Source organism: Ovis canadensis, chromosome 7 (assembly GCF_042477335.2).
Source record: "Ovis canadensis isolate MfBH-ARS-UI-01 breed Bighorn chromosome 7, ARS-UI_OviCan_v2, whole genome shotgun sequence".
NCBI classification, from domain to species: Eukaryota; Metazoa; Chordata; class Mammalia; order Artiodactyla; family Bovidae; genus Ovis; species Ovis canadensis.
Genome location: NC_091251.1, coordinates 81,068,937 through 81,093,689, shown reverse-complemented (window position 1 = coordinate 81,093,689; position 24,753 = coordinate 81,068,937). Strand labels below are relative to the sequence as shown.

Genomic DNA, 24,753 nt, shown 5'->3' with positions numbered 1-24,753 from the left:
AAAAATAAAGTTTCTACCTTCTTCAGCCAATATTTCTTTCATGGGAAAAGCTACATCATGATCTGAAACACTGGGAGAAGAATCTGGAGTTTTTACCAACACGTGCTCCTTAGGAGGTGATGAAGGTGAACGAGGAGGAGTTGGCTGTGGGGTAGCCAAAGGGGTACACACTCTTGCCTAAAATAAAACAAGATAAGTAGTGCTTTTAATTCCCAAGTAAGGGCAATTTGAAAAATAAAATGATCTCATTCAGAGTTACATAAAATTTAAATGGGTGGGGGGGTGAAAAATGGAGTCCTCTAGCTATTTGTTTCAGGACTAGCCTGAGGAAGCCTCAGACAATTGAAACAGCTCTACCTCAGAATTTGGCTCCCAAGAAATCTAAGGCTCCCTTATCTAATACAGAGAGGAAAACATCTGAAGATCAACCCACACACAAGCTAGGTAAACCAAATAACAGAAAGAAAGCATTTTAACTAATTAATACAGTATCAAAAATCAACCTTTTAGTACAAAAGAACAGAGCTTACGAAAAGCAATGGAAGGATAAGAAGAAGTAGGTGGAAATGAAATGAAGACAATGTAGAGATGAAAAGTATTAGAGAAGGAAAAAGCAAAAAATTTAAAATCAATTTGTTAAACAGGTAATTCAAATAATTCAAAATCCAAAAAGATGATAGGGAAAATTAAGTCTCCTTTCTTATTGATGTTCTATCTAACTAGTTCCCATCCACAGAATTACCAGATACAACCTTGTCATTTTTTTATATCTAGAATTTTTAAAATTTTTATACAATTTTTATATGTCACACTAAATTTACAGTTATTACAAAATATTGGCTATAGTCCCACTTTAAAAAATTTAATTAAAATGTAGGTGATTTACAATGTTGTGTTAGTTTCAGGCATACAGAAAAGTGTTTCAGATTTTTTTGCATTATAAAAAACCTTTTTCAGCTTCTTTTCCATTATAGGTTATTGCAAGATACTGAATATAGCTCTTCATGCTATACAATAGGTCCTTGTTTATCTATTTTATATATAGTAGCTTATATCTGCTAATCTGAAACTCCTAATTTGCCCTTCTCTACCTTTCCTCTTTGGTAACCATAAGTTTGTTTTCTATATTTGTAACTCCTCTGTTTATAAGTTCATTTGCAACTTTTTAGATTCCACATATAAATCACATCACAGGATATTTGTCTTTCTCTTTCTGACTTCACTCAGTATGATAATCTCTAGGTCCATCCTTGTTGCTGGAAATGGCAACTTTGTTCTTTTTAATGCCTGAATGTCTAAATAGTATTCCATTGTACATATAAATCACATGTTTATCCATTCATCTGTTGACGGACACTTAGGTTATTCCCATAGCTTGGCAAGTATAAATAATACTGCTGTGAATACTGGGGTGCATGTATCTTTTCAAATTAGTGTTTTTAGTTTTTCTGAATATATACCCAAAAGTGAAACTGCTGGGTCATATGGTAGTTCTATTTTTAGCTTTTTGAGCTTGAGTCATTCATGTTCTTGTTGTTTAGTCGCTCACTCATATCCGACTCTGACCCCATGAACTGGGCTCCTCCAGGCTCCTCTGTCCATGATATTTTCTGGGCAAGATTATTGGAGTGGCTTGCCATTTTCCTCTCCAGGGGATCTTTCCAACCCAGGGATCGAACCTGTGTCTCCACGTCTCCTCTACTGCAGGCAGATGTTTTACCGTTGAGCCACCAAGGAAGCCCAAGTCATTTCATATATATACATATGGAATATCTTTCCTTTTCTCCTTTGCTTTTTGCTTCTCTTATTTCACAGTTATTTGTAAGGCCTCCCCAGACAGCCATTTTGCTTTTTCTGCATTTCTCTTCCGTGGGGATGGAATTGATCCCTGTCTCCTGTACAACGTCACAAACCTCAGTCCATAGTTCATCAGGACTCTGTCTATCAGATCTAGTCCCTTAAATCTATTTCTCACTTCTGTATAATAATAAGGGATTTGATTTAGGTCATACCTGAATAGTCTAGCAGTTTTCCCTACTTTCTTCAATTTAAGTCTGAATTTGGCAATAAGGAGTTCATGATCTGAGCCACAGTCAGCTCCCAGTCTTGTTTTTGTCGACTGTATAGACCTACTAATCTCTCGCTGCAAAGAATATTATCAGTCTGATTTTGGTGTTGCCCATCTGGTGACATCCATGTGTAGAGTCTTCTCTTGTGTTGTTGGAAAAGGGTGTTTGCTATGACCAGTGTGTTCTCATGGCAAAACACTATTAGCCTTTGCTCTGCTTCATTCCGTATTCCAAGGCCAAATTTGCCTGTTACTCCAGGTGTTTCTTGACTTCCTACTTTTGCATTCCAGTCCCCTATAATGAAAAGGACATCTTTTTTGGGTGTTAGCTCTAAAAGGTCTTGTAGGTCTTCACAGAACCATTCAACTTCAGCTTCTTCAGCATTACTGGTCGGGGCATAGGCTTGGATTACTGTGATATTGAATGGTTTGCCTTGGAAACGAACAGAGATCATGATGTCGTTTTTGAGATTGCATCCAAGTACTGCATTTCGCACTCTTTTGTTGACCATGATGGCTACTCCATTTCTTCTAAAGGATTCCTGCCCAAATTCACCCATTCCAGTCCATTTAAGTTCGCTGATTCTTAGAATGTCGACGTTCACTCTTGCCATCTCTTGTTTGACCACTTCCAATTTGCCTTGATTCATGGACCTGACATTCCAGGTTCCTATGCAATATTGCTCTTTACAGCATCGGACCTTGATTCTATCATCAGTCACATCCACAACTGAGTATTATTTTTAGGATAGCAAGGAGAGATAAGAAAGCCTTCCTCAGAGATAAATGCAAAGAAATAAAGGAAAACAACAGAATGGGAAAGTCTAGAAATTTCTTCAAGAAAATTAGAGATACCAAGAGAACATTTCATGCAAAGATGGGCTCGATAAAGGACAGAAATGGTATGGACCTAACAGAAGTAGAAGATATTAAGAAGAGGTGGCAAGAATACACAGAAGAACTGTACAAAAAAGATCTTCAAGACAAAGATAATCACTCACCTAGAGCCAGACATCCTGGTATGTGAAGTCAAGCGGGCCTTAGAAGGCACCACTATGAACAAAGCTAGTGGAGGGGATGGAATTCCAGTTGAGCTATTTCAAATCCTGAAAGATGATGCTGTGAAAGTGCTGCACTCAATATGCCAGCAAATTTGGAAAACTCAGCAGTGGCCACAGGACTGGAAAAGGTCAGTTTTCATTGCAATTCCAAAGAAAGGCAATGCCAAAGAATGCTCAAACTACCACACAATTGCACTCATCTCACATGCTAGTAAAGTAAGGCTCAAAATTCTCCAAGCCAGGCTTCAGCAATACGTGAACCATGAACTTCCAGATGTTCAAGCTGGTTTTAGAAAAGGTACAGGAACCAAAGATCAAATTGCCAACATCCAATGGATCATTGAAAAAGCAAGAGAGTTCCAGATAAACATCTACTTATGTTTTATTGACTATACCAAAGCCTTTGACTATGTGGATGACAATCAACTGTGGAAAATTCTGAAAGAGATGGGAATACCAGACCACCTGGCCTGCCTCTTGAGAAACCTATATACAGGTCAGGAAGCAACAGTTAGAACTGGACATGGAACAACAGACTGGTTCCAAATAGGAAAAGGAGTGTGTCGAAGCTGTATATTGTCATCCTGCTTATTTAACTTATATGCAGAGTACATTATGAGAAACGCTGGGCTGGAAGAAGCACAAGCTGGAATCAAGATTGCCAGGAGAAATATCAACCACCTCAGATATGCAGATGACACCACCGTTATGGCAGAAAGTGAAGAGGAACTAAAAAGCCTCTTGATGAAAGCGAAAGAGGAGAGTGAAAAAGTTGGCTTAAAGCTCAACATTCAGAAAACTAGGATCATGGCATCTGGTCCCATCATTTCATGGGAAATAGGTGGGGAAACAGTGGAAACAGTGTCAGACTTTATTTTGGGGGGCCACAAAATCACCGCAGATGGTGATTGCAGCCATGGAATTTAAAAAAGCTTACTCCTTGGAAGGAAAGTTATGACCAACCTAGATAACATATTGAAAAGCAGAGACATTACTTTGCCAACAAAAGTCTGTCTAGTCAAGGCTATGGTTTTTCCAGTGGTCATGTATGGATGTGAGAGTTAGACTGTGAAGAAGGCTGAGTGCCAAAGAATTGATGCTTTTGAACTGTGGTGTTGAAGAAGACTCTTGAGAGTCCTTGGACTTCAAGTAGATCTACCAGTACATCCTGAAGGAGATCAGTCCTGGGTGTTCATAGGAAGGGCTGATGCTGAGGCTGAAACTCTAATACTTTGGCCACTTCATGCGAAGAGTTGACTCATTGGAAAAGACCCTGATGGTGGGAGGGATTAGGGGCAGGAGGAGAAGAGGATGACAGAGGATGAGATGGCTGGATGGCATCACTGACTCGATGCACAAGAGTTTGGGTGAACTCTGGGAGTTGGTGATGGACAGGGAGGCCTGGCATGCTGTGATTCATGGGGTCGCAAAGAGTTGGACACAACTGAGCTACTGAACTGAACTATATCACGAGATTTAAAAACCGGAATACAGAAAGCCTTGCGTGTTTTTTAGAGTCGGGTGGGGAATTTTGGGGGATCATATGAGTCGGACACGACTGAGTGACTGAACTGTCTGACTGACTGACATACAGAATAAATTCTCAGAGGTGGGACTGCTTGATTAATGGGCTAACAGAATTCTTAATTTGAATACATATTGCCAAATTTCCTTTTGAAGAGTGTCATTTTACACTAACAGAAGGTATGAGAATTTATGCTTCCCAAAGTTTTGCTGAACAATGGCATTAATCAGACTTCGAGTTTTTCCAATCTGATTTGTAAAAATGAAATTTCAATGATTTATGATTTTTTTTTTACTATCAGTGAGACTAACCACCTTCAGCTTTGTATGTCCTTTTGCTTTGTGAACTGTCTACACGTCTTTTCCCTATTTTCTATTTGTCTTTCCCTTTCTAAAACATACTTTTATAGTGTGGTGATTGGTCTTCATTGTGTATTTTGAGTTGCAAATTGATACATAATTTAAAAATCATGAATCATACTAAAAATTCTATCACATTGGGAATTCCCTGGCTGTCCAGTGGTTAAAACTTGGTGCTTTCACTGCTGGGGCCCTTATTTGATTTCTGATTGAGGAACTAAGATCCCATAAGCCTTGTGATGCAGAAAAAATAAAAAAAATTCCATAGCATTGCTTAACATTTTGCATATTCTTAGCTTTGTTTTTTAAGTGAAAGAAATACATTATATGTTTTATTCTTCTTTACTGCATAAGCCAATAGCATAAGAGTGCTATTCTCAAATATAATGCTACTGAGTCATTATCATGAGAAATTTAAAGATATTCTACTAGCCTTGGTAATGGGTAATAATGATCAACAATTAGTTATTGAGTATTTACCAAGTTCCAGGCACTAGGTTAGTGCTTTCATACATCATTTCATTGAATCTTCCACAAAATCTTGTATTATGGCTCAACAAGATACAGTATCATAAAGATGTCAATTCTTCCCCAAATTAAACCAACCAAAACTGAATTAATTCCCACAAAAATCCCAGCAAAATATTTCACAGTACTTGAAAACTAATTTAAAATATTTATCAAAGATTAAAAGGCAAAAGAAGTCATAACAATTCTTAAGGAACAATACGCTAATGGGAGAAGAGAACTTGGCCTCTTTAACATTCAGAAAGCAGATTTTGGTAAAGCTGTCATTATTTAAACTCTAAAATTTTATCTCTAGTATAAAGTAGATCTCAAAACTAGAGTAACAGAACTGAGGGTTCAAATTCAGATCTTCCTAGCTCCAAAGTTCACGCTCTTAACAACTACATATATTTCCGATTTATACTGAGTTTTCTATGTTTTTTCACTAAATTACCCTCATAAAAATATATCCAATATATGGACAGAAGATAAAATTAATTAGTATAGGCAGAATCATAACCCTGGCAACATCTGTACTACATACATTACTGATGAGTTAATAAATAAAGCATAGAACAAAACTATGTATCAAATTTCTGGCATACTAATAACACTGCCTCTTGAAAAATCTGTATGCAGGTCAGGAAGCAGTAGTTAGAACTGGACATGGAACAACAGACTGGTTCCAAATAGGAAAAGGAGGACGTCAAGGCTGTATATTGTCACCCTGCTTATTTAACTTCTATGCAGAGTACATCATGAGAAACGCTGGACTGGAAGAAACACAAGCTGGAATCAAGATTGCCAGGAGAAATATCAATCACCTCAGATATGCAGATGACACCACTGTTATGGCAGAAATTGAAGAGGAACTAAAAAGTCTTTTGATGAAAGTGAAAGTGGAGAGTGAAAAAGTTGGCATAAAGCTCAACATTCAGAAAACGAAGATCATGGCATCTGGTCCCATCACTTCATGGGAAATAGCTGGGGAAACAGTGGAAACAGTGTCAGACTTTACTTTGGGGGGCCACAAAATCACTGCAGATGGTGATTGCAGCCATGAAATTAAAAGACGCTTACTCCTTTGAAGAAAAGTTATGACCAACCTAGATAGTATATTCAAAAGCAGAAACATTACTTTGCTGACCAAGGTCTGTCTACTCAAGGCTATGGTTTTTCCTGTGGTCATGTATGGATGTGAGAGTTAGACTGTGAAGAAGGCTGAGTGCCAAAGAATTGATGCTTTTGAACTGTGGTGTTGAAGAAGACTCTTGAGAGTCCCTTGGACTGCAAGGAGATCCAACCAGTCCATTCTAAAGGAGATCAGCCATGGGTTTTCATTGGAAGGAATGATGCTAAAGCTGAAACTCCAGTACTTTGGCCACCTCATGTGAAGAGTTGACTCACTGGAAAAGACTCTGATGCTGGGAGGGATTGGGGGCAGGAGGAGAAGGGGACAACAGAGGATGAGATGGCTGGATGGCATCACTGACTCGATGGACGTGAGTCTGAGTGAACTCTGGGAGTTGGTGATGGACAGGGAGGCCTGGCGTGCTGCAATTCATGGGGTCACAAAGAGTCGGACACAACTGAGCGACTGAACTGAACTGAACTGAATAACACTATACCAATTACCTGACATGAATTTCCATAAAATTCAAGTATGTAACTTTATGTTTATACTTTAAATAAATCAGTTTAAATGTTTCACCAATATAAAACAATGTCTTTATTATCTACAGGATCAGAATTGACTATGAAGTTTTAAAGAGTTGGTAATACAGAGTACATTCTGGTTTTGCATAATTTCTTTTTTTTTTGGTTAAAAAAATTTTTTTATACAATTCTATAGGTTACTATCCATTTGCAGTTACTACAAAATACTGGCTATATTCCCTGTGTTATACAATACATCCTTTTATTAATTTTTTTAAATTTTAGTTAAAGGATTATTTTACAATATTGTGATGGTTTCTGCCATACATTAATATGAACTGGCCATAGGTATACATATGTCCCCTCCCTCTTGAACCTCCCTCTCCTCTCCTTCCCTGTCCCACCCCTGTAGGCTGTCACAAAGGACCGACCAGCTTTGAGTGCCTTGGTCATACGGCAAATTCCCACTGGCTATCTATTTTACATATGGTGATGCACAATGCATCCTTGAGCCTATCTTAAACCCAATAGTTTGCACCTCCCACTCTCCTAACTGGATACTTCCTCTCCTCCCTGCCCACTGGGAGTGGTTTTGTATAATTCCATCTTACTATAATAGATTAGAAACTCTATTTAACATAGAAAGTTTGATTAAACAGTAACAGAAATGCTTAAAATATATTTTCTTTTAAAGATTAAAAATATCAGTTTATGTAAGAACCAAAAGCAATGCATGTGATTGTTAGCTATATCTTGAATTTAAAAAGAAAAAAGCTATAAGGATTCTTTTGGAACAACTGGAGAAATTCAAATATGGACTCTATATTATATAGTACTAACACATTGATGTTAAACTGGGGGGACATAATAATGGTATTTTGGATATGTAATAAAGAATCTTATTCTTAGGACATACTGCTGATGCTTTTAGAAGTAAAGTATCATGGTATCTACAACTGTCAAATGACTTTTAAAGAATATATAGGGACATCCTTGGTGGTCCAATGGTTAAGAATTCACTTTCCAAGGGGACGAATGTTCAATACTCGGCCAAGGACCTAAGATCCCACATGCTGTGGGGCAGCTAAGCCTGTGCACCACAACTTGAGAGCCAGCACATCGCAACTGCTGAGTCCACAGGCTCTAGCCACAACAAGAGAAGTGCACGTGTTGCAATGAAGACCCAATGCAGCCAGAAAAAACAGAATATATAATACACAACATACAAAGACAAAGAAAAGGTGTCAAAATGTTACCAACTGGTAAATGTAGATAAAGCATACACAGCTGTTCACTGTATTATACTTTCTAAGATTTTAGAGTTTTTAAAATAAAATACAAGGGTAATTTTTATTGTAATCATAACTACAATAAACCAATCTCCACCACAAACTAAGATCTTATGACCCAATTTAAAATCTGTCCATTTTACTGTTTTTTAATAAAGGTATTAAAAATTGTCCAGGATTTCAAGCCATGAAAAAGTCATACCTACCGGCAAGTGTGTTTCACCTGTTGAAACATCTCCAGAAACACCTGTAACAACAGGATCTGGTTTCTTTGCTTCTCTGTCACCTAGCATGACAGCAATGGTCTCAGCAAGAACTTCATTCACAAAATGCCTGATCATGTCTGAATTCACAGGAACCCCAGCATCGACAAAAAGCTGGAGGGCACCACTGCTTGTTCCTTCCACTAGAAAATGAAAGAACTTTAGAATAGGTGTGAAAGAAACATGCTTGCATTCTAAGTCTTAATTCTTATAATTTTAGAGATGTGAACATATGTGTATGAGATGGTGTAAGAAGGAATTAAAAGAAAATACAAAATCTGCTTACTATGCAAGACAATAAGATGGAAACTCACACAATGAACATCATCTCTGAAGAAACTAAACAGGGGAAGAAAAGATTCAAATGAAAACTTACTTATATGGCCTCTTCCCTACCACTACAAAATTTAGTGATTAAAAAGGATTTGAAGCCACTTTAAAGGTTTTCATCTGAAAAAAAATCTACACTTCCAAGAGAAAGGGATCAGGAAACTCTGTGATGGATCCTGACAAAACACAAGGACTAAAGGGAGATATTTAGAGAAATGGCAGCTTCTTCATAAAAATGAAGAAAAACCTTACTTCCTTCTAGTTTCAGGTACATCCATTACTAACACTACAGATAATCCTCAAACTTTTAACATAGTTTAGGGGCTTGATGTCAGCAGCTCTATAGGTATATTAATTTTCCAAATGGGTTGTAATTTTCACTTGTATGACTATAGGATGTCAGTAAAATGTCCTAAAGAGACTTTATCAGGCTTAAAGTGATTATATCGCTAAAGCTCTGTGTGGAAAACATGTAAACAGTGATCAATACAACTTGATGGAAATATGACCTCTCAAAGAGTACTCCATAATTAGTACAACTATGGCAGCATTACTCAGAACTCCCTAAAAGGAAGGTACAGATATCTTGGGATCACTTGTTGAGAGGTAAGTAATAACAATTTACTCTGGAGCTACCACAGCAAAGACTACCATAATCCCAAACCTAAATTCAAAAATATATGTCAATATGTCTCCTTTCCTGTAATTCCCTGTTCCGACATGATAAAAAATCAGAATATCTCTGTTATAAAACCTAAAAGCCCTACTCAAGCATAGGAAAACAAAAGTGAACATACATGCTTTTAAAGAAAACAGAACAGAATCTAAATACCCTCTATATTAGATCATCTTTTGTAGGAAACAAGGTATAAGGAAGGTTGAGAAGTGCTTGCAAATGAGACTCTCAACCAGGGCTGAACATTCTTGCAAACGAGATGTTCTGCCCAGTGTAGGGAATAAGGTATAAAGAAGGTTGAGAAGTGCTTGTAAACGAGACTCTCAACCAGGGCTGAACATTCTTGCAAACGAGATGTTCAGCTAAGAATCCTCCATTTGTTCCCGTGGGAAAAGAACATTTCTTGCACACAAGGATGTTTCTCTGATTCCTCAAAAGGAACAGACCCAGGGACAAAAGGGATTCTAAGTTGATAAGGAAGTTCTCCAAAACAAAGTCTTAGCTGCAGTAAATAAGTTAAGGTAAAGGTTATCTCGCCCTGCGGCTGCACACTGTATAGTTGCTGAATTATGGTGTTTGGCAACTTGCCCTGTAGATTGTTGTGTAAAAGGATATAAAATAAAGCAGCTGTAAGAAGCGATGAGTTAAAATACAAAGATTCAAACCACTCTGCAGTGTTGGTGTTTCATTCCGTTGCCAGCAATCTTTCCTGAAGGCGACAAAGCCTGTATTAGTTCACTGAAACCACCACCTGAGCCATGTGATGGACTGCGAAGAGGACCATTACTAGCCTTGCTTTGCACTCTGGAGAATCCAAACACTCCAAAATATGCCATCAAGACATTCTGACCTAGCAATGAGGAAAAAGTATCTGGCAGTTTGGATAATATTCCTTATAAACTGGATGAATCTTTGGAGATACTTGTTTGCTTTCCTGGACTGGTCTCCTTGTCTTGGGATTGGTGAATACCATCTCCACAACTAGAATCTTGACCAAAAGCTATGGGAGTCCAACTGCCTGTTTCTCCAAGGCATATTTCATGGTGCTTTGCCTTCTCTTTAGCTTCTAGTTCTTTTTAATTTCAGTTTCATTTTGACTGACATTTTCCATCTGTTGCTTTTTCAACAGATTTTGAAATATTCTTGGAGCAATTATTTGGATAAATTGGTTTTGGTTTTCTTTAGGATTTGTATTCCTACATGTCTTCTTTCAAAGAAGTCTCTTCTAACATGACAAAATGACTTTATCATTAGGTGTCAATCAAGAGTTAGGCTCTAAGGGAACTGATTACTGGCTAGATCTATCTCTTTCCTTTTGACTGCCCCTCTTCTCCTCTTGGTCACCTCTATCTCCTTCCTCCCTCTTCTCTTCTCTGTGTTACTCTGTGAACCTCTCTGACTGTTCCAGACTGTGGAGAGCACATAGGGAATTGATTACTAGCTAGATTCCTCTCTCCTCTTTTGATCCCCCCTCTTCTCTTTCTGGTCACCTCTATGCCCCCCTCCCTCTTCTCTTCTCCATGTAACTCTGTGAACCTCTCTGGGTGTCCCTCACTGTGGAGAATCTTTTCACCACTAACCTAGATGGTTTATCATCAGTGTTGTATGGCTGGAGAAGCCTTGAGGCTACTGTAAGAATAAGACTGAAAGCCAGAGGCAAGAGGCTTAAATCCAAAACTTGAGAACACCAGAAAACTCCTGACTCCAGGGAACATTAATTGACAAGAGCTCATCCAAAAGCCTCCATACCTACACTGACACCAACCTCCACCGAAGAGCCAACAAGTTTCAGAGCAAGACATACCAAGCTAATTCTCCAACAACGCAGGAACATAACCCTGAGCATTAAAATATAGGTGGCCAAAAGTCACACCAAACCCACAGACACCTCAAAACTCACTACTGGACACTTCCTTGCACTCCAGAGGGAAGAGATCCAGCTCCACCCACCAGAACACCAATGTAAGCTTCCCTAACCAGGAAACCTTGACAAGCCATTTGTCCAACCAAACCCACAGGGAGGAACCTCCACAATAAAGAGGAACCACAAACCTACAGCATACAGAAAGGCCAATCTAATCAAGATGAAAGGCAGAGAAATATTCAGTAGGTAAAGGAACATGATAAATGCCCACCAAACCAAACCAAAAAGGAGGAGATAGGGAGTCTACCTGAAAAAGAATTCAGAATAATGATAGTATAAATGATCCAAAATCTTTAAAACAAAGTACAGAAAAATAGTCTGGAGACAAGGATTGAAAAGACGTAAGAAAAGTTTAACAAGGACCTAGAAGAAATAAAAAAAAGTCACTCAATAATGAATAATGCAATAACTGAGAACAAAATACTCTGGAGGGAACCAACAGTAGAATAACTGAGGCAAAAGATAGGATAAGTGAGGCGGAAGATAGAATGGTAGAAATAAATGAATCAGAGAGGAAAAAAGAAAAACGAATTAAAAGAAATGAGGACAACCTCAGACACCTCTGGGACAATATTAGACACCCCAACATTCAAATCATAGGAGTCCCAGAAGAAGAAGACAAAAAGAAAGGCCATGAGAAAATACTTGAGGAGATAACAGTTGAAAACTTCCCTAAAATGGGGAAGGAAATAGCCACCCAAGTCCAAGAAACCCAGAGAGTGCCAAACAGCATAAACCCAAGGGGAAACACCCAAAAACACATATTAATCAAATTAACAAAGATCAAACACAAAGAACAAATATTAAAAGCAGCAAGGGAAAAACAACAAATAACACACAAGGGGATTCCCATAAGGATTACAGCTGATCTTTCAATAGAAACTCTTCAGGCCAGGAGGGAATGGCAAGACATACTTAAAGTGATGAAAGAAAATAACCTACAGCCCAGAATTACTATACCCAGCAAGGATCTCATTCAAATATGAAGGAGAAATCAAAAGCTTTACAGACAAGCAAAGGCTCAGAGAATTCAGCACCACCAAACCAGTTCTTCAACAAATGCTAGAAGGATCTTCTCTATACAGGAAACACAGAAAAGGTTTATAAACTCGAATCCCCCCAGAAAAGTAAATGGCAATGGGATTGTGCTGCTGCTCCTACTGCTAAGTCACTTTAGTCATGTTCGACTCTGTGTGACCTCATAGACGGCAGCCCGCCAGGCTCCCCCATCCCTGGGATTCTCCAGGCAAGAACACTGGAGTGGGTTGCCATCGCCTTCTCAGAACGGGATCATACTTATCAATAATTACCTTAAATGTAAATGGGTTGACTGCCCCAACCAAAAGACAAAGACTGGCTAAATGGATGCAAATACAAGACTCCTACATATACTGTCTACAAGAGACCCACCTCAAAACAAGGGACACATACAGACTGAAAGCGAAGGGCTGGAAAAAGATATTTCACACAAATGGAGACCAAAAGAAAGCAGGAGTAGCGATACTCATATCAGATAAAATAGACTTTGAGATAAGGGCCGTGAAAAGAGACAAAGAAGGACACTACATAACGAACAAAGGATCGATCCAAGATGATATAACAATTATAAATATATATGCACTCAACATAGGAGCACCACAATACGTAAGGCAAATGCTAACAAGTATGAAAGGGGAAATTAACAGTAACACAATAATAGTGGGAGACTTTAATATCCCACTCACACCTATGGTTAGATCAACTAAACAGAAAATTAGCAAGGAAACACAAACTTTAAATGATACAATGGACCAGGTAGACCTAATTGATATCCATAGGACATTTCACCCCCAAACAATGAATTTCACCTTTTTCTCAAGTGCCCATGGAACCTTCTCCAGGACAGATCATATCCTGGGCCATAAATCTAACCTTGATAAATTAAAAAAAACTGAAATCATTTCAAGTATCTTTTCTGATCACAATGTGAAAAGATTAGATGTCAACTACAGGAAAAAAAACTATTAAAAATACAAACATATGGCGGCTAAACACACTTCTGAATAACCACCAAATCACAGAAGAAACTTTAAAAAATCAAAATATGCACAGAAACAAATGAAAATGAAAACACAACAACCCAAAATCTATGAGATTCAGTAAAAGCAGTGCTAAGGGGAAGGTTCATAGCAATACAAGCTTACCTCAAGAAACAAGAGAAAAATCAAATAAATAACCTAACTATACCTAAAGCAACCAGAAAAAAAAAGAAATGAAGAACCCCAGGGTTAGTAGAAGGAAAGAAATCATAAAAATTAGAGCAGAAATAAATGAAAAAGAAACAAAGGAGACCATAGCAAAAATCAACAAAGCTAAAAGCTGGTTCTTTGAGAAGATAAATAAAATAAACAAACCATTAGCCAGCCTCATCAAAAAAAAAAAAAGGGGGAGAAGAATCAAATCAACAAAATTAGAAATGAAAATGGAGAAATCAAAACAAACACAGAAATACAAAGGATCATAAGAGACTACTATCAGCAATTATATGCCAATAAAATGCGACAACTTGGAAGAAATGGACAAATTCTTAGAAAACTATAACTTTCCAAAACTGAACCAGGAAGAAATAGAATATCTTAACAGACCCATCATAACCATGAAAATCGAAACTGTAATCAGAAATCTTCCAGCAAACAAAAGCCTAGGACCAGACGGCTACACAGCTGAAATCTACCAAAAATTTAGAGAAGAGCTAACACCTATCCTACTCAAACTCTTCCAGAAAATTGCAGAGGAAGGTAAACTTCCAAACTCATTCTATGAGGCCACCATCACCCTAATACCAAAACCAGACAAAGATGCCACAAAAAAAGAAAACTACAGGCCAATATCACTGATGAACATAGATGCAAAAATCCTTAACAAAATTCTAGCAAACAGAAAAACAACATATTTAAAAGATCATACATCATGACCAAGAGGGCTTTATCCCAGGGATGCAAGGATTCTTCAATATTTGCAAATCAATCAATGTGATACACCACATTAACAAATTGAAAGATAAAAACCATATGATTATCTCAATAGATGCAGAGAAAGCCTTTGACAAAATTCAACATCCACTTATGATAAAAACCCTCTAGAAAGCAGACAGAGAAGGAACATACCTCAACATAATAAAAGCCATATATAATAAACCCCCAGCAAACATTATCCTCAATGATGAAAAATTGAAAGCATTTCCCCTAAAGTCAGGAACAAGACAAGGATGCCCACTCTCACCACTACTATTCAACATAGTTTTGGAAGTTTTAGCCACAGTAATCAGAGCAAGAAAAGAAATAAAAGGAATTCAGATTGGAAAAGAAGGAGTAAAACTTTCATTGTTTGCAGATGACATGATCCTCTACACAGAAAACCCTAAAGACTGCACCAGAAAATTACTAGAGCTAATCAATGAATATAGTAGAGTTGCAGGATATAAAGTTAACACACAAATTTCCCTAACATTCCTATACACTAACAATGAGAAAACAGAGAAATTAAGGAAACAATTCCATTCACCATTGCAACGAAAAGAATAAAATACTTAGGAATAAATCTACCTAAAGAAACAAAAGACCTATATATAGAAAACTATAAAACACTGATGAAAGAAATCAAAGATGACACTAATAGATGGAGAAATATACCATGTTCATGGATCAGAAGAATCTTTATAGTGAAAATGAGTATATTAACCAAAGCAATTTATAGATTCAATGCAATCCCTATCAAGCTACCAACGGTATTTTTCACAGAATTAGAACAAATAATTTCACAATTTGTATGGAAGTTGAATAGCCAAAGCAATCTTGAGAAAGAAGAATGGAACTGGAGGAATCAACTTGCCTGACTTCAGACTATACTACAAAGGTAGAGTCATCAAGACAGTATGGTACTGGCACAAAGACAGAAATATAGATCCATGGAACAAAATAGAAAGCCCAGAGATAAATCCATGCACCTATGGACACCTTATCTTTGACAAGGAGGCAAGAATATACAATGGAGAAAATACAATCGCTTTAACAAGTGGAGCTATGGAAACTGGCCAACCACCTGTTGGCCTGTTAGAACATTTTCTAACACCATACAGAAAAATAAACAAAATGGATTAAAGATCTAAATGTAAGACTAGAAACTACAAAATTCCTAGAGGAAAACATAGGCAAATATAAAATTCCTAGAGGAAAACAGAGGCAAAACACTCTCTGACATAAATCACAGCAGGATCCTCTATGAACCACCTCCCAGAGTAATGGAAATAAAAGCAAAAATAAACAAATCAGACCTAATTAAACTTAAAAGCTTTTGCACAACGAAGGAAATTATAAGCTAGGTGAAAAGACAGACTTCAGAACGGGAGGAAATAATAGCAAATGAAGCAATTGACAAAGAATTAATCTCAAAAATATACAAGAAACTCCTGCAGCTCAATTCCAGAAAAATGAACAACCCAATCAAAAAGGGGGCCAAAAAACTAAACAGACATTTCTCCAAAGAAGACATACAGATGGCTAACGAACACATGAAAAGATGCTCAACATCACTCATTATCAGAGAACTGCAAATCAAAACCACAATGAGGTACCATTTCACGCCAGTCAGAATGGCTGCCATCAAAAAGTCTACAAACAATAAATGCTGGAGAGGGTGTGGAAAAAAGGAAACCTTCTCACACTGTTGGTGGGAAAGCAAACTAGTACAGCCACTATGGAGAACAGTGTGGGGATTCCTTAAAAAACTGGAAATAGAACTGCCATACGACCCAGCAATCCCAATACAGGGCATACACACCGAGGAAATCAGAATTGAAAGAGACACATGTACCCTGATGTTCATCGCAGCACTGTTTACAATAGCCAGGACATGGAAGCAACCTAGATGTCCATCAGCAGACAAATGGAGAAGAAAGCTGTGGTACATTTATACAAAGGAATATTACTCAGCTATTAAAAAGAATGCATTTGAATCAGTTCTAGTGAGGTGAATAAAACTGGAGCCTATATAAGGAGTGAAGTAAGTCAGAAAGAAAACCACCAACAGTATATTAATGCATATGTATGGAGTTTAGAAAGATGGTAACAATGACCCTATATGTAAGACAGCAAAAGAGACACAGATGTAAAGAACAGACTTTTGGACTCTGGGAGAAATCGAGGGTGGGATGATTTCAGAGAATAGCATTGAAACATGTATATTATCATATGTGAAACAGACTGCAAGTCCAGGTTTGATGCATGAGACAGGGTGCTTAGGGCTGGAACACTGGGACGACCCTGAGGAATGGGATGGAGAGGGAGGTGGGAGGGGGGTTCAGGATGGGAAACACACATACACCCATGGCTGATTCATGTCAATGTATAGCAAAAACCACTATAATACTATAAAGTAACTAGCCTCCAATTAAAATAAATATATTAATTTTTTTTAAAGTTAGGCTCTAAATGAGAAAAACCCGTATTTATAAGTAATTTAAAAACTAGTGAGTGAGACAGATATACAAACCAATCATAATACAATTTGATAGTTACTATAACAAAGATACACATACACAAAGTGCTACAGGAAATAACAGAGAGATTTAGGGGGAAGGGGACAGAGGTTGGTAGAATAATCTGAATGCTACAGTATGGAATAAGAATGTAAGGGAGAAATAACTTCCTCTACAGAGAACTGAGAAGTCATACTGAAAAGAAGAGGACTTTTATCTTTTGTCAACTAAGGACTACGTGATTTCTAGAATATATAAATTTGCGATGACTGAAGGTTTTGTCTTTTAATAACAGAAAAAGCTAAAAGATTCCACTTTACTTACCAATGTCAGAAGTCACTGGCTCACTGGCCTCACTGACTGAGACACTGACGTTAGCTGTGGCTTGCTGTTGGACTGGAAGGAGCCCAGAGATCATTCTTGACATTATTTCTTGTTCTACCCTGAGGGGAAAAAGTTAAGGATTCCTAAATTTAGTTGAAACATATAAATGGTTAGAAATATCACCCTTAAAAATAACTGGTACCCATAGACACAAAAATTTACATGTGAAAGTAGTCTGAAAGCTGAACCTGGAAAAGAAGAAAAAACTCAAAAATATCTCCTAGCAAAACACATGAAATCTCTGTGTTAAAGGTAGTTTATCAAATTAAAATCTTTCTGATCAGTCTAATGAAAAGTTTAGAAGACCTCATAAATTCAAAATAAGGTTAGGTCAATGACTACCTGGTATATCATACACCTAAAATGTTGGGGTCCCTACTCTGAAAGCACATATAAAACCCCAACAAGATCAAAGCTAGAAAAGATCAGCTACACTCTCTTCAAAGAAGTAAATATATATACTGCAACACAGGTAGTTTTCCTCTAAAAAGGGAAAAAAATGTATTTTCAAGGTCATTATTACGAAGGGAAAGTAGGAGAGGAAAAGGAAAGGAAACACAATGGGAGACTGTTTCTGTACATTAGAGATGCTAACAGGCTTCTTAATTGTTATTATTGTTATACAAGTAACAGACGTTCATTGAAGAAAAATCAGAGAAAACATAAAAGCTAAAAAAAAGAAAGAGCTCACTCACAATCTCAGAGTCAGGAATAAACAATGTTAATTAACAATTCGGTATTATTTTTCAATATTTTTCCCATGCACATTCATTTTTGAGTGAGCTCTTCTAAACTATGGTTGCATCCCTGGTATCCTCCTTCATTTATGCACCAGTATGTTATTAATATCTTTCTATATCATTAAATATCCTTTTAAACCCAATCTTGCTAACCGTATTAATAGTCAAATGTATAGTTTATTCCATAACTTCAAGGCTTCTCATAGGTACAAATAAGTATAAAAATAGAGTTCATTAGTTTACATACATAATATATACATAATAAAACAGTGCCTTGTTTGCAGTAAGCACTAAAATACAAATGATAAGTATTCTATGGCCTGCTGGTAGAACTAATTATTTCCTTAGGATAAATTTCTGGAAATGAACCACTGGATTAAAGAATGTGAACATTTTTAATGCTTTTGTCACTCAACAATAGTCTCTTTTGCCATAATAGACAGCCTAAGTACAAATATTCAAGAACAGAAATAATACCTCCAATAGTTAGTCAAACCCTCGGCATCACATTAGATAGTGTCCAGTGACTAGTACAGCAAAGAAAAAATTTAATAAACAAAAAAAGACAAGGAAGATATTCAACCAAAACTTAATACATTCTATTTATACTTGCTACTACAATTATGTTCACCCCAACAACACTATAAACTCACCACTGAATTAAGCTATTTTCCAATGTTTCTTTTCTCTGAATTACTTTATCCAGAGTATCAGTAGTGGGCTGAAAAGTAGAAGCAACTGGCGGAAATGGAGGGCCATTATATTTTGTAGAAACAGGTTTAACACTTCTATTAAACTCCAGAATTGGTTCAGAGTATTCTGAAATTTCATCACATTTTTCTTCTTCCTGGTAATAATTAAAAAAAGAACTATTTTATTCAAGTAACTGTTCAACACTTTCTGAATGACAAGTATAGGCAGGGAACTTAAATAGGTGAATTAACCAACACTTCTAAATTAATAAAGATCATTTTCTAATTTGGTGATATCACATTATTTATAACACACACATTTGTCATATAAATCACATTGAAGAAACTCTAATTATACAATTATTTTGTCTTTTTAAACCCAATATTCATTTTAAATAGTCAAAAGCAAACTAGAGAACTTGGTTATTCCTGCATAAAACATTACTAACATTTCCCCCTGTATATTTATTAATTTATTATCATTGTAAAATTGATACTTCCAAATATTGCTGTTACTCTTATGGAACATATAGTGGAGGACAAAGGAACCTGGTGTGCTATGAGACCCATGGGGTCTCAAAGAGTTGGACATGACTTAGCAACTGAACAGCAAAAATGCAGTTAGATTATTTTACACATTAATTGTGCCAGCACATCAGGATCCAGTGTTATTTCCAGAATTTTTAAACTTTCTCTTATGAAAAATATACATGTTTATACACATTTAAAGCTAAAAAAAATAGCACTATATATAAATGACAAGAATCCCACCTACCTGTTCCCCCACTTTAAAATTACCAACTCATGACCAGCTCTATGTCATCTATACTTCCCCCATCCACTTTCTCCTTCACAGATCATTTTGAAGTAAATCACAGATATCATATCATTTTATCTGTAAATAATCCAGTATGTATCTCACAAAAAGTTAAGGATCTTTAAAAAGTGTAACTCAATAATATTCTCCTATTGAAAAATGAAGTTCACAGCTATTAGAGTGGCAGAGCAAAGGTAGACACACTCCTCTTTGAAGTCCAAATTCTTTGCTATTTCTATAATGTTTCTTTCACTTGTACATTGAACAGCTGTCTAATGTCACTTCTACACATTAGGAACATAAAGATAAATAATATTCTTGCCTTCAAGACATTCATGTGGAGCTCACAAGAGAAAACATACCAGTGAGCAAGTAACATTAATATATTACATATCTCTTAATATTTAAAATAAGGTTTTATTTTATGATCAACAAAGCTAGTCTTAGTTCTGAAAGTCTAAGAAACATGAACAAATGTCTTCTTGAAAGTTTACTGACACGTCATTGTTCAAGTAGTCACTATGTTCTATGATCTTTTCTCCCATCCTTTATATAAGTTGGTGCAAAAAGTAATTGTGGTTTCAGGGCCTGAATTTTACATCATTCTAATTAGGCTCAAACACATCCTTACTAATCAAAATAGAAACCCTTACAATCAATACATTTTTGCCAATAAGTTGGTTTATTTCTCTAGCATATTCAAAAACCTCTTGGAAAGCATTTTCTGCCTCCTGCTGGTTGTAGAAGCATTTTCCCTGCAAAAAGTTGTCTAGATGCTTGAAGAAGTAGTCGTTGGTTGAGGAGAGGTCAGGTGAGTACAGCAGATGAGGCAAAACTTCATAGACCAATTCATTCAATTTTTGAAGCATTGGTTGTGTGATGTGTGGTCAGGTGTTGTTGTGGAGAAGAACTGGACCCTTTCTGTTGACTAATGCTGGCTGCAGGCATTGCAGTCTTTGGTGTATTCTCATCAGTTTGCTGAGGATACTTCTCAGACGTACTGGTTTTGCCAGGATTCAGAGAGCTATAATGGATCAGACCAGCAGCAGATCACCCAACAGTGACCATGACACTTTTTTTGGTGCAAGTTTGGCTTTGCAAAGTGCTTTGGAACTTCTTCTCAGCCTAACCACTGAGATGGTTGTTGCTGGTGGTATAAAATTCAATTTTCATCATACATCACAATCTGATCAATAAACAGTTCACCGTTGCATAGAAAAAGAGAAGGTAACACTTCAAAAAGATGAATTGTTTTCCTTTGTAGGCAACTCACGAAACAACCACTTATCAAGCTTTTTCACCTTTCCAATTTGCTTCAAATGCCAAACGACCATAGAATGGTCAACACTGAGTTCTTGGCAACTTCTCATGTAGTTGTAAGAGGGTCAGCTTTGATGGTTGCTCTCAATTAGTTGTCAATTTCCATTGGCTGCCCACTACACTCCTCCTCTTCAAGGCTCTCATCTCTCTTACAAAACTTCTTGAACCACCACTGCCCTTTATATTCATTAGCAGTTCTACCGCACTTTACATTCATTACCATTCATTCAGTTCAGTTCAGTCACTCAGTCACGCCCGACTCTTTGCAACCCCATGAAATGCAGCACGCCAGGCCTCCCTGTCCATCACCAACTCCCAGAGTTTACCCAAACTCATGTCGGTGATGCCATCTAACTATCTCATCCTCTGTCGTCCCCTTCTCCTCCTGCCTTCAATCTTTCCCAGCATCAGGGTCTTTTCAAATGAGTCAGCTCTTTGCATTAGGTGACTTTTTAGATATAAGACCAAAGGGACAACCCATGAAAAAACTAACTGATAAGCTGGACTTCATTCAAATTAAAATTTTTTGCTCTGTTGAAAAGAATGTCAAGAGAATTAGAAAATTAGCTACAGACTAGGAGAAAATATTTGCAAAAGACACATCTGATAAAGACTGTTCACCAAAATATACCAAAAAACTCTTAAAACTCAATAATAAGAGAACAACCCAAACTTTAAATTGGGCCAAAGACCTTCGGACAGCTCACTGAAGATGTACAGATGGCAAACAAGCATTTGAAAAGATGCTCTACATCATACGCCATCAGGGAAACGCAAATTAAAACACAATAATATATCATTACACACCTGTTAGAAGAGACAAAATCTGGAATACTGACAATACCATATGCTGGTAAGGATATGAAAAAGCAGGAACTATCATTCATTGTTGATGAGAATGTAAAATGGTACAGCAAGGATGACAAGACAGTTTAGTGATTTCTCACAAGTGGAAAGATACTTTTACTATATAAGCCAGCAATTGTGCTCCTTGATAACTACCCAAAGGAGTTAAAAACTTATGTCACAGATACTTACGGCAGCTTTATTCATAATTGCCAAAACTTGTAAACAACCAAAATGTCCTTTAGTAGGTGAATGGATAAACTGTGATCCATTTAGATAATAGAATATTACTCAGTACTAAAAAGAAATGAGTGTTCAAGCCATGAAAAGATATGGAGGAAACTTCAGTAAATATTACTGAGAGAAAGAAGCCAATCTGAGAAAGCTACATACTATATGATTCCAAGCATATGACATTCTGGAAAAGACAAAAGTATAAAGACAGTAAGAATATCAATGATTGCTAGGGACGGGGGTGGGTTAAGGAAAGGATAAACAGAACACAGAGGACCTGGGGGCAGAGAAAATACTCTGTGTAACAGTATAATGATGAATAAATTTTTCCAAATCCACAGGCCGTACAACATAAGGTCACCTACATACTTTGAATATGATGTGTCAGTGTAGATACATCAACTTTAACAAATTCAAATTGTTAGGATATATTGATAATGGGGGAGGCTTTGCATGTGTGAATGTAGGGAACATACAGATAATTTCTGTACATCTCTCTCAATTTTGCAGTGAACCAAAACTGCTCTTAAAAAAAAAAAAGTCTCAGGGGAATCCCCTGGCAGTTCATATGTTGCATGGTACAGCCAAAAAAAAAAAAAGTTAAAAAAAAAAAAAAAGATAATCAAGTCACATGAAAAAATACCAGAAAAATAAATTCACAGGACTGCTAAGCTTTGTTACCTGTACAATATCAATTACTTCATCAAAGTTCATTCCTGGAAACTTCATCTCTTCTTCATCTGCCTTCGTAAATTCTGGAGCCTAAGAAAGCATTTTCAGAAAGTTTTTGTTGCAAATTATACCTAATTTACTGTAATATGACCCACAGCATAAGCTTATAATTACATGCCTCTATTTTTTATGTTGATATCTTGCTCAGAAACGATGTAATTAGTAAATGAAATCCAAGCCAGTCTTTAAGTCATTAAGTTATCATTTCAACAGCTATAAAAAATTAGGTATCAGTTTTTCTATCAAGGACTCCATCAACAAACCAACTTAAGTCAACTGATCAAGTTAATTATTGCGATTTTTCTGCTAAAGAAAAATGTTTATGTGGATATATAAGTTTACACATACACAAACTCACAAAAAGACAGATAAAGAATCAAATAATTTATAAAAAAAATAAAGAAAACAATCATTTTACAAATTTAGTCTCCAGGCCTCACAATATATATATAACCTAGTTATCAAAAACCACAATAGATAATTCCTTAGAGCACAATGGCTAATAGTCTAAAAAATTATTATTTGAAATTATATATGTTCTAATAAACTTCTAGTTAAAAAAATGCTGATGAAAAATTAAACTAGGCACAAATGGCATTCAGGGTCATTCAACTTTCACTATTTTTGATTGTGAAAAATCGATGTTCTTCCTCTCCTTAAAATTATATGCTCAATGACTAAATTTGCTTAGAATAGATGAAACCCAAGGAAAAGTTACAGTGCTAGTCCTAATTCTGTCATTCAATCACAAGCAGCAAATAAATATTACTAGAAAGAAATGCATATTTTTGCATCATGTCAATAGTTTGATGTCAAAGCAACATCCCAAAACATGAATTCCAATTGTCGCTATAAAATTCACATTCAGGAAAACTATAATTCTCATTTAAATCAAGATTCTTCTCCAAAGAGACAGAAATTAATTCCTCACATATGAGTCTTACAGCTTAAGTTGCCAAAAAGTTACACTAAGGATGATCACTTTCAAAATGTTGATAAATGTAAAGGTCTTAATCAAACTCTTTTTTTCAAGTTCATAAGCAATTTCAAATTTGTTTTGAATCTTTTCCTTAAAACCTAAATAATTAAAATATGGTATAATGGGAGACTTTGCACAGAATATCAGTTAAAGTCTGTAATCAGACTGTTCAAAGATATATGATACATTCCTAAGTAATACCTGTATCCAGGTTCTCAAAGGAGGAGAAGATGCTTCTTTGGGACTAGAAGGAGACAGACCGACCTCAGCACTACCATTAGAGATGCTGTCAATGTCTACATTGGGTAATATCTAAAACAGAATACAACATCCAGCTTTCAGTTCATCACTTTGACTCAAATACCTGTGAATCTATGTATCAATAACATTTAACTTTTTATTGCAAAGTCAATGGATAACAAATTTAAATTATGAAAGCATATTTTACAAAAACTGGAAAATAAAAGGGAAACACAAAGAATCCTACTTAACACAACTTCATTTTTACTATCCCCCTTATCTTTTTATTATCCGCTGCTGCTGCTGCTAAGTCGCTTCAGTCGTGTCCGACTCTGTACGACCCCACAGATGGCAGCCCACCAGGCTCCCCTGTCCCTGGGTATCCATAGCTAAAATCTAAAACTGTTTCATTCCAGATTTTCCGTTGTAATCAGGTCATAAATGCCTTACTATACTACCATATAGACTTCATAATTATATTTTAAATGACTGTACATATGCCTTTATTATTTTATCATTTCCTGTTGGTAAACATTCAGGATATTCCTTATATACTCACTATTTGATAGATAGAAATATATCACTCCAAAACATTT

The 24,753-nt window shown here is 36.5% G+C and overlaps 1 protein-coding gene across 7 annotated transcripts in view; it reads right to left on the bottom strand.

Annotated features, from left to right (window-relative positions):
* KIAA0586 (KIAA0586 ortholog) overlaps positions 1-24,753 on the bottom strand; it is a 138,265-nt gene that overhangs the window by 74,564 nt on the left and 38,948 nt on the right. For all 7 annotated transcript variants that reach the window (XM_069596716.1, XM_069596719.1, XM_069596718.1 and 4 more), the window contains 6 exons: positions 24,119-24,229; positions 22,888-22,968; positions 18,951-19,144; positions 17,498-17,616; positions 8,672-8,871; positions 18-177 (listed from right to left, as the gene is read on the bottom strand). In XM_069596716.1, coding sequence (XP_069452817.1) covers positions 18-177; positions 8,672-8,871; positions 17,498-17,616; positions 18,951-19,144; positions 22,888-22,968; positions 24,119-24,229 — 865 coding nt within the window. The remainder of the gene's footprint in view (positions 1-17; positions 178-8,671; positions 8,872-17,497; positions 17,617-18,950; positions 19,145-22,887; positions 22,969-24,118; positions 24,230-24,753) is intronic.